The 16,631-nt window shown below is 38.5% G+C and overlaps 1 protein-coding gene and 1 long non-coding RNA gene across 2 annotated transcripts in view; both read right to left on the bottom strand.

Moving 5' to 3' along the window:
• Positions 1–403: 403 nt before the first annotated feature.
• LOC108507915 lies at positions 404–2,454 on the bottom strand. The gene is made up of 3 exons (XR_001878292.1): positions 2,392–2,454; positions 747–835; positions 404–589 (listed from the first exon to the last, which is right to left on the bottom strand). It is a non-coding gene; the product is annotated as an uncharacterized LOC108507915 (long non-coding RNA).
• A 10,499-nt stretch (positions 2,455–12,953) lies between these two features.
• SNX13 (sorting nexin 13) overlaps positions 12,954–16,631 on the bottom strand; it is a gene marked incomplete at its 5' end in the record, with an annotated part of 46,473 nt that continues 42,795 nt past the window's right edge. The window contains one exon of the mRNA XM_017836261.1: positions 12,954–16,510. Coding sequence (XP_017691750.1) covers positions 16,263–16,510 — 248 coding nt within the window. The remainder of the gene's footprint in view (positions 16,511–16,631) is intronic.

The raw sequence follows: 16,631 nt of genomic DNA, 5'->3' as shown, positions 1-16,631 counted from the left end.
GTAAAACCCAGAGATCAGTCTCTGCAGAGGTCTAATCAGGTAGCAATAAACTATTTCATTTCAGATGTTATAGATTTCAAAACATTTCATACTAAAGAAGAGCTCATCCACAAACAGCACCCGGAAACCAGGCTTCTCAGCAGAGTCCAGAAATGTGCTCAGTGTCAGGATTTCCTGCCACTGTACTTTAGACACATGCTAAGTCAGGCTTTTGGTGCATCAATGCATGGCTGCACCTACCACGACAGCAGCTGAGATGGGCTGTTTTCTCTGAGGCTCAGCTGTGCCTTGCAGCAGATGCTTTTTTAATCATGTAAATTTTATCAAAGAACTTTCCTAATACTTTAGGCAGTCCTATTTTAAAAGAAATACAAGCACAGAAGAATAAAATAAAAGTATTTCTGGTTCTTTGAGTCACCATCCATTTGAGCCATACTGTAGCTGCTGAAGCACAGAGGCCCTCATGCTCTGGCTCTGAAAGTACTTGATTAATAGTTACTTTCAGAGGACAGCTTTGTGCCTGTGAGAGCATCAGTCTCTTCATCCTCTGCAAGTGGCTTTTGTTCTGGGCATCAGCACAGCATGGTGACTGTAAAGGACAGAAAGCAAGAATTAGGCCAGTAAATTACATATTCCAAAGCACAACAAACATTATGTTGTGCACAGATATTTGCAGTTCACTTAATGAAGTGAGAGTGAAGGCCCCAAGACCAAAGGGTGTGGAAGTCTTCAATCTGCAGACTTACACTAACTGCATGCCAACTCAACAGAAGACTAAAATAAATCACTAAGATAAGAGAAGATTCCTCCAGAAGGCTGAAAAGCACTGGAACATCTGGAAAGCAAAAAAAAAAAAAAAAAGAAAAAAAAAGATTTAGTTGAATGTGTGTTTTGGATGCTTTGTAGGAAAAATATCTGCAAGAGACTGTCTTGTCTTTAAGCACTGAACATTGAGACCCAGGATGTTTCCTGAGGATTAATAACTACCTAGGAGAGTTAATGACCCAGAGAAAAGCTGAGGGTCATTAAAACCAGTCAGTCATCAGCTCATTGGGAATTGCCCTCTGCTCAAGTTTGTTACGGTTGCTGCTAGCACCCCTCCTTCTTGGTAAATATAAGAAAAGAAAAAAAGAAGCAGCATACTTCTTTCTGCACAGCCAGAAAGCCCTTCAGCCATCCCTCTGTGAGGGAAATTGTTGGGGGGCACCACCATTGTCCTAAGCCTTGCAAAACAGACAATAAAATTTCTCCCCTTGAACTTAGATTATGTCACATAGACACTTAAATAAAATAGCATGACAGAAGCTGTCCCTCGTCTTGCTGATAGAAGAGCATCACAGGCTGCAGGGAGGGGATGGAGAAAAATTTCTGACCATTTTCCATGAGTTCTCAGAAGTGAACACAGTACAACTCACATTTACAGAGAGGAGTTGGAAACGGATCACGAAAACATCTCTGGGCCTGAGAGCAGTTTTCCCCTCACTAACTTTTGCTGAGAGAACTGCTGCCCCACTCTCATTTCAAAGTGCTCCCTATGCAGAGCTGTGCTGCCCATCAGTCCATGCATGAGGGTCAGAGGGACACCCCAGAGCCCAGGTCACCCCTGGCAGTTCTGTCTCACCCTGGGACTGTGGTACGTGTGAAACGGGAGACCTGCCAGGGCACAGAGGGTACAGCACAGGCTGGGACACTGGTGGCAATGCACCCAAAGCCCAGTAGAGCCTTAGAAAAAAACAGTGAGAAAGAAGAGAAAAGGCACGATCTAGAATATATGGTGACAGTGTACATTTCTTGCAAAATTTTGTATAACCATCACTTTCTTCTCATTTCCCTTAACTCTGTGGAGTTTGGGGTTGCACAAAAGGAAAGGTGATGTTATATCATGAAAGAGATTGAAAGCATCAAGTTAGACAGCCAGGCAAATCTTTGCAAGAGCAAGCATTTCATCTATAAAATGAGGTATGTATGATTTCCAAGGCAATTACTAGCTTGCAGTATGGGATACATACAATATCTGCACATTTCAAACATGAAAAGTAGTATTGTTCTATTTCAGTGCCTTAGATTAGGTAGAGTTGCATATGCAAAGCCTTGGTCACCTTTCAGTAAATACTAGATATCCATTAGTTTAACTATTACTTCAGAAGTTCTTCATCTAAAATATTAATTTTTAAAATAAGTGCAGTTACAGATGTTAATTGGACTTTTAGTTGAATAGGGACAGAACAGGATCCTGTTTGAAGGCACACAAATATTACCAGTTTCTTGAACTGTGATTTGGCAATGAACATTGCCAAATGTTCTTCTCTAAACATTTCATTTCATTTGAGAGCTTGCCAGTAACAAGTGGAAGTACAAGACAGGCAACAACTATAGGCATGTATTTCCTACCTTAATTATACACCATGATACTGTTACAGGAGTCAGCAGCCAAAAGCAAAGTCACAATTCCTTTGGAAAAGACGTTCTTTCAGGGAAACCTGCACCTGTGTTTAAGTTAAGGTAGTCAGCCATAAAAACCTGAGGAAGCAAAGTTTCTTTTAATGAGTAGATTTGGTAATGAAGCATGTCTAACCTAAAACTGCATTTTTACAAAACTTGAACAGTAAGAGGCAGTCTATAAAGGTAGCTTGAACAAACAGCACCTATCAGTTATTAAGAGCTGCCATCAAAAGACCTTAAACACCAATTTTAATTCTCAGCCATGCAAAAAGATCCAAGTGAACACAGATGGTTGACGCAGTGAAATAGCGCAGGTGCTACATGACTGGAGTCCTCCATATTGCCCTTCAGGCAGAGAACAGGACAAGAATAACCAGGGAGAACAGGACAAGAATAACCATGCCATCTCCTTCCAGCAGCAGAGGCTTCAGATAATTTTCAGAGAAACACAGAATCATTTAGGTTGAAAAGATCTTTAAGACAATCAAGTCCAGTCACTAACCAAGTCCATCACTAAATCCCTAAGCACCACATCTACGCATCTTGTAAATACCTTCAGGAACAGCAGCTCTATTGGGCAGCCTGTTCCAGTACTTGGCAACATTTTCAGACAATAAATTTGTCCTAATATCCAATCTGAACCTCCCCTGGCACAACTTGAAGCCATTTCCTCTTGTCCTGTCGCTTGTTATATGGGAGAAAAGATTGACCCTCACCTTGCTACAACCTCCTTTTGGGTAGTTGTAGAGACCAATAAGGTCTCCCCCGAGCCTCCTTTTCTCCAGGCTAAACAACTCCAGCTCCCTCATCCACTCCTCATAGGATTTGTGCTGCAGACCCTTCATCAGCTTCGTTGCTCTTCTTTTGCTGCATGGTAAAAGGTCTACTGCCTTCTTCCCCCACCAGTCTGGGGTGGGCAGTGGAGCTGTGTATGAACAATTTAAGAGACACAGGGCAAGAGTTCTGGTCTGAGAGAAAAAAGTCATATAGACACTACAGGACCCACGCGGTAGGGACCTGCTAAAACAGAAAGGTAATTATTCTAGAAGTCTCATTTTATAGATTTGAGTCAACTATGCAGAGCTGATAAAATAAACCTCTGTATTTTCTTCTGTACAGAATCTTGCTGCACTTTCAACTGGGAAACTTTCTTGTTTCTCTTGACTGAACATATGGCTCCTCTCAAAAGAAGCCTCTTCCTCCCCATCCCTTGCAGAAAAAGGATGCACCACCTCTTACAGACTTTGTTTGGATGTTACTCCTCATGACTTTTCAAGATGTGCTGGGGCTGAAATACTCTGAATAGCAACTTTTACTGCAGGAAAAGGAGAAAACTTCTTTTTAAGCGGTCCTACTTTGGAGCCAAGTACCTTAGTCTTTTATTTTTCTAAGTACAGAGAAATTCCCTAACCAAAAACAAAGTTCACCAGGATATAGAATGATCTTAGGAAGTTCAATCCAGTCTGCTCCCACAAGGACTAATTAATCAAATATATTTTCCCAGTGTTTACTTCTCTTCCAAGCTTCACTTTTATTTTCTCTGTCTCAGTGTGACAATCTTAGGCAGCATCACCCTTCATTAGAAAGAATGGAAGAGAAATTCAGCAGCTTCTACAGATTAACCTGTACATGCTGAAGTTTTATCTGACATTTCTGTAATGAGCAATAGGCACACAAGTAACATTATTTGCCATATCAGCCTTATGATACCTTTTTGAAAGGGCAGGGTTTAATGTAAGGGTTAAAGTAAACAAGGAAAGTGAGGCAAGAGAGAGAGAAGACTGCCAGCCTGCCATAAATCTCTTCCAACATTTTATACAAACCTACTTTCTGAGTTTAGCTAGAAATCTGTGAAAATTAGGTGCTACCATCTGCACATTTTTGACTCAAAGTAGTGGCAATCAGCACAAGTAAATATAGGCAAATAAACAAAACAATAGTCAACCTAATAATTCTATTATGACAAACTTGCAAGACTGAAAGAGATGAAAAAAACATACGGAAATTCAAAACACAGAGAACCTTCCAATTTTTCTGGCATAACTTTGCCAAATATCAGGCACTATATGGAGAGCAAACCTCAGAAAAATGAAGAAAAATTAACCTTTATTTCTCAATTGATGTGTCTATCTCATGCATCACACCAGGGTGACTAGGAAGGCGATTCCAAGAGCAGACCCAGGTCTCCTACCAGCTGCTGCAGCAGCCACCTGACTGCACCAGGAAACCAGAATCTCTGCTCCACATTTGCTTGAGGTGCATTTGCCATACACAGAAAATAGATCTAAGAGAACTATAAAGTAGTACAGCTGGGACAGTTTCTTGAAGGGGGGTGTGTGAAGTCTATTGCAAATCAAAATGAGCATGTGGAGGGTATTTTTAAATATCATTTGCCAAAACTGCCAAAAAGGACTTTTTTCTGACTTTTCTATGGGATCTCTCTGCAGCTTAATTTTTCCTGCTACTACTTCTACAGGTTCTGGGGGACTAAAAAGGCCATGTACTCTGAAAACAACTACAGCAGGAAAAGCAGAAAATTATAATAGCCCAAGTTAAAAATATGGTCTTTGTGATAGTGCTCTGGAGAAGTAAGATTGCACTTGCCAAGGCTGAGGGAAAAAGCAAGCTGCAATAACCTATATGATGATAGCCTTGACACGCGTTAAATTTCAAGCTTCAAGCAGTCACCGGCTGTGACAAGAGTGACTTTTCTAAAAATTCCTCTTTAGTCATCATGTGCAAGTAGAGATTTACTAAAAATCAAAACCTGAAGACTGAAAGATTGTTTCTTCTCAAATATCCATCCCACATCCATGAAATACATGCAGAACAGGGGTAACATTTCAATAGATGTCAGATCCTTTGCCCACCAGGAGCTTTTACAAATGCACAGAGGCAAGAAAGTAATAGAGAAGGGCAACAGAGAATGATCTGCTGAAACTAAGTACGATATTAATACAAACAATGCAATTGTTTTGGGTTTGGGGAAAATAAGAGTTTCTAGAGCTTCCTTACACAGCCCCTGTGAGCTGGCAGGGCTGACAGCCACTTCCATCCAGGTCTTTGCCCTTTCCACCTACAAGATCATGTGTCTGATGCCTGCTCTGCCACCACCATCTGCAACCACAGCCTGTGCTGAACAAAACTCTGTTAATTTAAATTTTGGTGTTTTTTTCCCCACGAAGTCACAAATATTACCCCCCCAAAAAAATACCAACAAATAAACCAAAACAAAAAACTCCTAACCAAACTAAAACAAACAACAATAACATAAAACAAACAAACCCACAAACAAAACTGACCAAGCAACCTTCATGCAGCTTCTCAGTTTAGGACCTGTTTTCAGGAATATGTTTTCAATCTAACTACTTATTCAAAGACAACTGCTACCATATTCACTCTTCGGAACAGCTCTTTTGGGAGAAAAAGGAGCAGTATCATTTTACATAGAGAATGTACTACTATACAGGTGCTACTTTAAAACCCTATGTTTAGTGCTATTCAGGACTGTTTTATACTACACAGGACTTTTCCCAAATTAAAACAGGAAAACTTAGTAACGGCAGTCACAGTAATTGTGACAATGAGTTTTGTAAAGCAATGAGCTTATCAGGATAGAAGTATCCTGAGCTAACAGGTTTCAGTGGTAGTCAGAGAACAGATTAGCTTCTGTAGAGCAAATTAACAGCCTATTTAATAATATGCACCATGACATGCACACACCAACTTTTAGAAATTCACAGAGTTGACAGAAGACAAGAAACATTTGCTCAAGGAGAACAGGGCTGGCAATTTTCTTCATTCTTGACCTGCAGCATCAAGATCCTCCACAAAGAGAAGCTCTGGAGATAACACTGGCTTCTGTATCCTACAAATTCATCATCTTTCAGTCTGTCTGTTAATTTTGCCAGACAGCCATGCATCTTATTTTTGAAGATAGCTGTTCTGGAGAGGAAGGATTAAGCTATCATAGCCTGAGGTCAAAGAAATTAAATTTGCTACTTCTCTGCATGTCACTTTGGGACTGCCTTAAACTTTTCTGGGGCACAGGGGTGGGATGTTGGATTTCTCCAGCCCTGCTGCTTTTTCTGTGCTTTCACACGGGAGGGAAGGAGAATGCAGCCTGTACATGTGACACACTCACAGTACAACTGCCAGGCAGCCTACCCTTCTGCAAATACCATTAGGAATCTTTTTGTTCAAAAAACAAACTTAAATCAACATTAGCACCATAATTACTGCAAAGCTGATGAATGGGCCACTCTGTTACCTAAAGTCCATTTTAATCCCAAAACAACATAGTTAGGATGGGAAAGACTTTTCAAAGGTATTTGAAATATGTATACTCCATTTCGGGTCCAGGGAATCAAGTTACCAGCCTGTAAGTGAGATAAGGCAGTAAGAGAGCACCCACATCCCGGGTGGCTGCGGGACTTGGGTAATTTGCTCAGCTCAGTCCTTGGGCTGAGCAAAGTCCCTGGTAACACCAGCTGGAACGTGTGCCCTGCAGCCCCGGACAGCTGGGAGGAGAAAAGGCCAGTCACAAATTAAATTAAGAGGTGTAATATGGTGTGAGAAGAAAAACAAATTGAGATTGTGAAAACAGGTGCCAACTGACATTTACTCGATGCTCAGTCACACTTTCCTTTCTCTCTATGTGATTAGCAGCTAAGCTGAATTAGGATAGATTTCATGCTTCTGTGACCTTCTAGAACCCCTCTATGGGAAAAGAAAAACACCTGTAGCCAGAAAGTTTTTTCTAAGAGGGTAAAAGTGCCAACTACTGTGAAGTTGGATTGACCAAGGCAAAAATAGGTGTATATGCTTGGTGACTACAACTGGATTAAATTTTACTTTTTAAAGAAGTAGCACTAAACATAGGCTTTAAAGTAGTACCAGGCTGGCAAAGTCATGGATTTATTTATCTGAATCAATCAAGGCTGTCTTCCTAGTTATTTTTCTGAGAATAAGCTGAAACTTATGAGGACCATCCTGAAGTTCTTGGGAAGGACCAAAGTCAAAAGCAACGAGCCAAGTTGTTCCCTGCAGAGCCTCATGCTCTTTCTATGCCTCTGAAAGTAGAACTGTAATTTTGTATTAGCTCCATTTGAGGCTCCAGGAAAGAAAGGGTTTACCTGGGAAGGCATAGGAGATCATCCCAATACCACTACACCTGAGCACCATTCCTCCACTGGAGCTATAGCTGCTCATGTCACATGTTGGGATGCAAAACTCTCCTTTCACTGCCTGGGCAGTGTCTTCTGTTAAAACATGGAGGCTCCCGTGGGCTCAGCCCTGAGCCTGGCCCACTCTCAGCTGGAGGACTCACCAGAGGTTTCTAACGGCTTCTGCTCAGTGCAGACTCCACACAACCTGCTCCTACCCTCAGCCTCTCTCCTAGCAGGGAAACTACAGCAGATTTTCAGCAATTGGACCTGCAAACACACCAGTCATCTCTCTTGATGTGATTCAGATGTCAAGGAGGTCCCTAACTCTAAACCAACTTTCTGGTAGGATAATGTTAAGTAGACAACATGCTAGATTTAAATGCTAAATCCAGGATAACCTCCTTGTACATCCTCAGTCCTGGTAACTTCAGAAAAGTCTTCTCTGACAAAAGGATCGGCAGGTCTTTGGGATCAGAGAACTTCAGTAGGGTCTGTGGACACAGTGCAACTTCCAAAACAGACCTTTCCCTCTTCACAAAAGCACCAGAACTATCAGAACAAATGCCTTTGGGGGAACTTACTTCTGTCTGTTCGAGGATATGCCCATCCTACATCACGCCTGGCTGCAGCAAAAATTCAGCCCTATCTTGTTGGGCTCAGAAACAGACTCACTCCCTCCTGCCCCCCTCAAACCAAACTGCAGAACATAATCCGCCCACATACAACCCCAAACATGCTGCAATGCCCAAAGACTGAGTGCTAGGGGGGAAAATACTTCAAGCTACACCTTCCACTAATTAAGCTTACAGACTTTTGTGTGATAGCATGAAGTTTCAAAACTCTTGTCAAAGACAGCAGCATTGAATTAACATTTTTTTCCCAAAACCTTCCGCAGCTGAACAGATGATGGCAAGCGTGTACCATAAGACCACTTTATGAAAATGTCAGGGGTCTTAGGAATAGTTCACATTCTCTGGCCTTCGGTTTCATGATCTTTATCATAGTAAAATGGTTTTGCTTATTTCTTGCACACCTGCTGTGTGTCAGTTTTCCCCCACTGCAGCTCCCTTACCACATGTACAGATCATACACAATCACTTTCTTTATACCCTGCAGATCTCAGGCACTACTGGCCTATCACACACTGATAAAAACCACAGCACATAAAACACTTTGTGAAGAGAGAGGAATGTAGACTGGGAACGTGATTCAGGGCTAGAATAAATGAGAACAGAGGTCTGGAACTTGCTGCCATGAAGTTTTGGATGGAAATTCATAAATATTTCTAAAGTATTTATTTTCATCTCATACGACCAATTATTCTTGTGAAATGTCTGCAGCAAATCAAGCCAGGACACAAGCTCCTTGAATTTTGAAGCCATAAAGCATAAACAAAACACTCTGCAGGGAGCGGGAAGGATAGACAAGAAGAAGGGGTGTAGATCCAAGAACTCCACTGCCTGACCTCTTTTTAACCTGTACGCTCAAGGGAGTATCAGCTCCTCTACTCCACTTCTTCCTAACTGCAGTCAGTAACTTCACTGCCTGTTCACGAGTACCTTGTCACATGCATCATTCAACTCTACACGTGCACTATGCAATCTCCTTCAAAATATATTTGCTTTTAGAAACATACTATCCCCTGCTTGTGTTTATAACAAAACAATTTGAGGAATAAAAAAATTGTTAACTTTTGACTATATAGTTGAAATAGAGCACATTTTAAAAAGTGCTTTATCTGGTTAAATTTATTTGGAAATATTTTACTTCTTTTTTAAGTTAGTTTAACAAAAAACAGTCTTTCAAAGATATTCCCACACTGATTAAACAATTGCTGCTGCAAAACCTACTGAGCACCAACAATAAAAGAATTGCCTGGATTACTTCAAATATAAAATAAAATCAAGAGTAGATTTTTTTCAACTTGATGTTGAAAGCAAATATGGGAAATCTCAGGTAGTTATCCTTGCATTATTTTCTTCTTAGGACTTGTGAATTGAAATGACCTAAAAGATGTAGCAGGCTATTAGAACAGATTTTAACTTATATGTGGAATCGTTAATAGGAAAGAGAAGATTCATTTAAATGAAATTATTCCAGGCCCATAAAAAACAGGCACAGAAACAGAAGTCCAAAATGTGGTTTCTTTCTCGTTTAACTTAAGGGAATGGTCACCATGTAGAAGGCAAAAGGCTACATGGTCAAAACAGGCTCAGACAGCAATTCAGGAATCATACAACAGAATATCCTGAGTTCGAAAGAAGCCACAAGGATCGAGTCCAGCTCCTGGCTCTGCACAGCACAACACCAAGAGTGTGCCTCACAACACCAACATATGCCTGAGAGTGTTCTCCAAACACTTCTTGAACTCTGGCAGGCTTGGTGCTGTGACCACTGCCCTGGGGAGCCTGTTCCAGCGCTCGACCAGTATGGGCATTACTATTTTGTAATCAGCTTCTGCTAGTCAAGATTTCACTCTGCATTTATATGGAAAAAGTATTGTTTAACAACTCAGGTATTTCCATGCTCTGAACATCCGTAATGCCCACAAAACACAATTCTCTGTCCACATATTCTCTACAGACACGACTGCTCTACCTTTAAGCTAGTCCCACTGCTGTTTAAGCAATGCATGGCATCACTCAGAGTAAAGGTGTTTACACTGTTCATATTTTAAGAGAAACTTCATGAAAAACATGAAGTAGCTGAAAACACTCCATGTTCCTGAAGAATATATGCAAATGTATGCCAGTCCTTTCTCTCTTTTTTTTTTCCTTCACCATTTTGATGTGAGGGATTATAACTAGCATAAAAGTACTGATTAGATTAAAAAGAGAAAATAATCAACCAAAAAGAATTCTTCAAAACAAGTGTTAAGCTTGTCATATTTTTAAACTAAAAAATCAAAAGCATAATTTTGTTTCTCTACACAGTTTTAAAATTGCAAAGTTCCACAAAAATGGACTGAAAGAGGTTTGTACGCAATACTAATGCTTAATGTACCTAATGCTTTGCAACACACACATACACTTACGTAAGTATTTACAACCTAATGTTATCAAAAGTGGTTACAGATGTGTATTTTAGACTTCCTTGTTTTAGGTTTCCTTAGAAGAAGAAAAACAAGATTTGCTGATTGATTAAAAAAATAATCAGAGAAGAAGTGGACATTACCTCTGGCAATTCCTAGTGATGGTACTTGGTCTTTTTTGTCTTAACAAAAAGAGAAATATTCTCTAGCTAAGCTGACTGGTCAATGCAGATTTAACTAATTTTGATGTGATCAACAAAAGCAGTTTGCAAACACTAGGCAGTTTATTTGGAGAGTGCTTCTCTCAATCTGTGATAAAACCTGCAAATAGCTAATGGGAAAGGAAATGAGCACTGCTTGTGAAATAGTATTTTTCTGGTGTGAAACGCTTAATGCAAAATGTTTAAGTGTCAGAACCACGCATGCACACAATATTAGAGATGCATGAAAATTTTCATAGACCTGCAAAATTCAATTATTTACAGTCTAATTTGTTTGAGCAGTGGGAAAGTTTAAAGTATTGGGATGGAAGGGAGGTTGGTGGGGGGGTTATTTAAGCTTTTAAAATAAATCAGAAGTTGAGAGATATTTCTGAGCCACCTCAGTTTTTCTTCTGCAGTGCTTTATTTTCAGTTTATTCAATCCTCTAAGTTAATGAATTAAGTTAGTGAGAATATTGTACTGCACATGCTGTTTCTAAATTCTGTGTACAAAATTTTACTGTTTTCTAAGAAATGGCTTAATGGACCCATTATGAGAGCACTTCTCTTTCAGTTTACTAAATATTCACTTGACCTGGCATCAAATAAATAATCAATACAAAAGTTTTCAGTTAAAGTAACTTTTAAAATTAAATGGTAGCTTCTCATGGATTCTTTTTAGTTCTAGTCCACAATACTAAAAGAAAAAGGCTATGATGGCCACAGAATGTCACCATCTTACATGCATTGAAAACAAATATTTCACCTGATTTTCATCAACACAGATAGCTGAAGCTGTGACTGTCATTTAGATATGAATTAGCAATCCAGGTTTCTCAACTATGAATTTAATAGATGATCTCGTACATAAAATAAAACTCAATCACATTTTCATATGCCATTTAGAGTTAAGAGCATAACGAGTGCCTTCTCTCTTTGCATACAGACATGGACACAGAACGCAGTAGGTTTTCTTTTCCCACCTCAGTCACAAGAAAATTCAACAAATGTTTTCCTGTCTAGTACCCACCTGCACTCTAGTCCATACAAGCTACTGATAATCTGTATTTAACTTCAGAAAACATATGACTGTTCAAGTAATTGTTCATGTATTCTTACTTTAGTAAGTTACCACTTTATTTGGAAAGAATGCCACTTAATATCCTCTACAGCATCACCCATGAATTTAAACTCCTGTCCCCAATACTGTTAAGAGTCCACCTATAGTGGCATAGATGTTTCAAGCGTTTAACGAAATAAAAGTTCAATTTCTTTAGAAATACATAAGTAAATTACTGTTTTCACAATATAATTTCCTTTCTTCCAAGAGATAAATTTTATGAAATTTGTAGTTAAGACAATGCAGAGTGATGCTGACTACTCAGCTTCACAAAACTTTAGCAATTCTCACACATGCACTAGACATCAAAACCAAAATTAAACATAATGTGATAGACTGAAGAGTAAAGAAGCCACAGACAAATATAAACCTCAGTTAGCAAATGGCAGATATTTTTATGACTTTTCTAAAAACAAGCTTATCATGGATTATATTTTTTGCAATGAAATCACCCTAGGATAACAGCTTCAACTAATAAGAACTTGTAATCTACTAGTGAAATTCCTGAGATGTGTCTATATCCTGTAGCAAGAGCGTGAAAGCTAGAGAGAGTGGTAAGCACTTCACTCAAGGGTCAAAGAACCAACATCTCTGTAGCTCAGGACATCTTTTTGATGAATGTGAAACAGCTGGAATAAATATATCAAGGGCAACAATTGTGGTCCCATGGTACATCCAGCTGCTGCAAAAATAAACCCGGGGGGAAAAAAGAAAGAGTAAAAAAACCCTGTACATCACACAGTCCCACTGTTTCTGTGTAAGTCCTTTTAAAATACAGGACTCTTTGCAAACACTGGTCAAAAATGAACATAGAGATTAATCTGTTAAAAGTAAAATCAGTTTATAAAACATTAAAGAAAAAATAAATCAAGGAATCATTGCTTTATTTAAATAGCAACAGTTTTATCTTCAGTGATTTTTCTCCAGACTTGCAAAAATTTGTACCTGCTAGTGAGAAAGTTATTTTAAAAATAAACAAAGACTCATAACAATCCTGTTAATACTTTATTAGTGTAATTTTTTAGCTTTCTATTGGACAGAACATAAATGCAAACTCCAAAAAAAAATTCAGAGTCCTCTGCCATTCAGTAGAAGTGACCATGGCAGCCTGTTTCATGTTCAATCTTTGTTACAGAAACGAGAGGAGGGGGAAGGGAGGGGAAAAGCATCAATAGAACAATTAGGCACACAGCTGACACACTGTACAATGATATGCACAAGTAATTTATAACAGTTCTATTTATGAGATGTGTTCTTCAGAGTCTTCCTTTGTAATATATGAGCTTTGCTCAGGTGAGCAAAGATCATTGAGAACAAAGGAATTAACAAAAGAGTAACAAATAAGACTTTTAAAACAAGTCCTTAAATAAACTAACGCAACAACAGAATGCAAAAATTGCTCAGCTGAGAAGACATGTTTAACCTAGACTTCAGAACATTAAAAATTCATTTATTTTACAGCTATTCAAATACACATGCATTAAATGAAAATATTGCACAAAATTAAAATTTAGATTGTGGAATTTATATAGTTTTATTTTGGTACACATTCTGGTAGAACTTAAAATTTACTGTTTAGTTCTAGCAAACACCAGCAGCACAAGCTTGAGGATGAACCAAATGAAAAATTGCTCATTTTCTCTTAAAAATAATTAAGGCTAAAAAACAAGTGCATTTGTTGACAATGGCACAATTTTCAGCGGCCAGTCACAGCACCCAAAGGCCAGAAGATACATCTAGACACTTAAGTGCTGTATATTAACATTCAGTTTTGGAAACTTTCTAGGATAATAGGCTGCATGGGTTGACAGGGTAGGTATTTTAAATCATCGACAGGAAAACCATTTAAATGAAGATACATACAAACTCAATTTAACAGAAAGTATTCATTTCTGATGGTTCTTGCCAGCCAACAGGCACCACTGAATTAGGAATATTCCGTAATTAAATACAGAAGACTAAACTTCAAGACATATATACATATGCACACATGCGTATATAAATGTGTGTATAGGTATATGTATGTAGTAAATTCATTAGGTAAAACAAATAAAAAGCACGGTGTATTATGTTCAGTTCACATTCCTAGAGATATTATTTTATTTTTGTACAGAAATGTACCAGATAATTAAAAAAAAAAATCCAAATTTGTATATTATCACTATCCTCTTGAAATTTTTCATGGTACCTACAGATAGATAAAAGGTTCCACAGATTTGACAAAACAGTATTTGAACTTCCCACTTTCATATTGAATAACAAATCGGTGACTTAAAAGACATAAATTAGATTTTGTAGGATTAATGAGATATTTACTGTATCACCAAGAACAACTGCTGAATGATCTGTCATCAGTCAGATATCAGTTATGCTTGAGCACCCTGACATTAGAGGAAGGTATAGGCATGTAAACAATAGGAGCTGGCTATGTTGTTTACTTCACACAGAACTCAAGGATTTTGTTAAATTCAAAAGCATTTAACCGTCACACTTTTACAGAATCTGCAGAGAGGAAGGGAGAGGGGTTCTTACATATTTACGAAGTTATCTTCCTAAGGATTACAAAAGAAAGGGATTTAATTTACAGCATTTAGTTCTGCAATAAAGAAAAAAACAAGTGCACTTGAGCCCATGCATACTGTATGAGAATGTTAACAGTACAATATGGTCATCATTAAGTAGTATGATAAAAGGCTACATTTCATTAATAGAGTCCATGAGAAAAAATGATCTATATAGAGGCTTCAGTCAATTTAACTAGGTCCTTCGAGAGCCTTCTATCTTCTCTTAGAATGCTTTCATAAAAGGTCTATGTTCCTCTCTCGCATAAAAGGACCATTTGTTCCCATTAAGACACAAATTACTACAAGGATCCTTGGGATCCTTGGTCCATAGCTGTATCTTACCCTGTGTTTAGCATTCAGGAAAAAAAGGGACTCTATAAGATTACTTTCTGTTCACTCAAGATAGTGATGGTCAAACAGTTGGGGACTATGAAAAAGAAAACACAAACTGAGATATGCTGTGGCCAAACAAGATTTGTTGTTACTGTATTTTTAATTGGACAGAACTTCTTCACTGAAACTAAACAGATGGATGTGGGGCCTTGATGTCAAATTTGTATTAAAATTTTACACTATGCAAAAAATAAAAAAATTATTTAAAAAAATATTGTAGTTTTATCTCCTTTTTATTTTCATATATACACTGATATGCGTTCAGAAATTTCCAAGTGTTTGCATATGACAAATGAAATCTTTTACCTGTGAGGAACCAACTAATTCTAACATTTTTCCATATGAGGCTTACACACTAAAAGGCAAGGAATCTTCCAATTAAGTAGGACATAGTCTTTTAGATCCCAAAAGTGTTCCAGATTTTAATGGGGAGTTGTGTGTAAACTGTGTCTTAGTGCAATTTCCTCAGTTTCTAACACAACATCCATTCTCTTTGAAACATATACCCCCTTCCTTCTACAACTATCAACTTGACATATGTTCATATAGACCAATTGAACATAAATATGATGCTCCTTCTCCACTGAAGTTACATGCAAAATGTATGCCAGGTGCTGTAAGAGCAGCATATGGCCCTTAAAGCTACAGAATACTCAGAATAAAGGGTTTGTTTCTACTGCACCTCTGCCTTTACTAAAACCCCCATTAGATATAATGTTAGTTTAATTTTCGAAACATGAAAGGTGACATAAATGTGGCATAAAAGCCAATTACCTCAACCTTCCTTTAATAAATGTACTTTTATGATGGGGCTATAGCTATTTCTCCCTTCTCCTATGAACCTGCTATTCCAGAGACTGCTTTTCCTGTTAGCTCAGCCTTTACAGGAATGTTAAAATAGCCCTACAGATCCTCAACAGTCTTAATGTAGAACAATTCCACCTGACTCTCACACATTGCACTATCTCCCAGTGCCAAAACACCCTTTTCTTCAATTGTATCACCATAGTTGTGCTTTACTTGAACAGTCTGGCACTTTTCACTGCTGGCAAAACATCGACTCAGGAACGGAAGGGATCAGCATTCTTGTATATTGGGCCAGTTTTCTTCTCAATGTTGCATGAAGACGCACCAAATCATTTAAGACACACAAACCTTTCTGGTAGTGGTTGAATTACAAGTGAAGATGAGAAGATCCACAGGTCTTACAGATGCATTAATAATCTAATATGTGACACTAGAAGACTGGTGCAGAAATGACAGCATGTGAGTTTGAAGCCCCAGAGAATATGCCCAAGTAGTTAGTCCTGGACAAACATACACCAGCTTAATAGGTTTGAAGTGTCACCTTTTCTGTAAGGAAGGCGCTTGAGTAGAGTGTAGTCTCTGCTTATATCTCTGCATCTGCTTTGACCGTGAATGCAGTTTGTTGAAGAGCTCAGGGAACTTATTTTGTGGAAACAAGGTTTCTAGGAATCTCTCCAGAAACACGTACACCATTCTCTTATTCAGTTGACTATGCTGGAACATTTCAAAGACCCGAAGAATGCCTTTCCGCGTAGTCTCAGCGCCTATGATGTGCTTCAGTTCATCTACAAAAATAGTAGTTAGCCAGAAGTTTAAACTAAATTCTACGTATTAACAAACATTAACTGAATGTTAAGTCTTTCAAACTATGTAGCCTGAAATTTGAAATCACAGTGCCTCTATTAT

Source organism: Lepidothrix coronata, unplaced genomic scaffold (assembly GCF_001604755.1).
Source record: "Lepidothrix coronata isolate B3197 unplaced genomic scaffold, Lepidothrix_coronata-1.0 Scaffold273, whole genome shotgun sequence".
In the NCBI taxonomy this organism is placed as follows: Eukaryota; Metazoa; Chordata; class Aves; order Passeriformes; family Pipridae; genus Lepidothrix; species Lepidothrix coronata.
The sequence above is the reverse complement of the archived record's forward strand: the minus strand, read 5'-3'. Positions and strand labels throughout refer to the sequence as shown.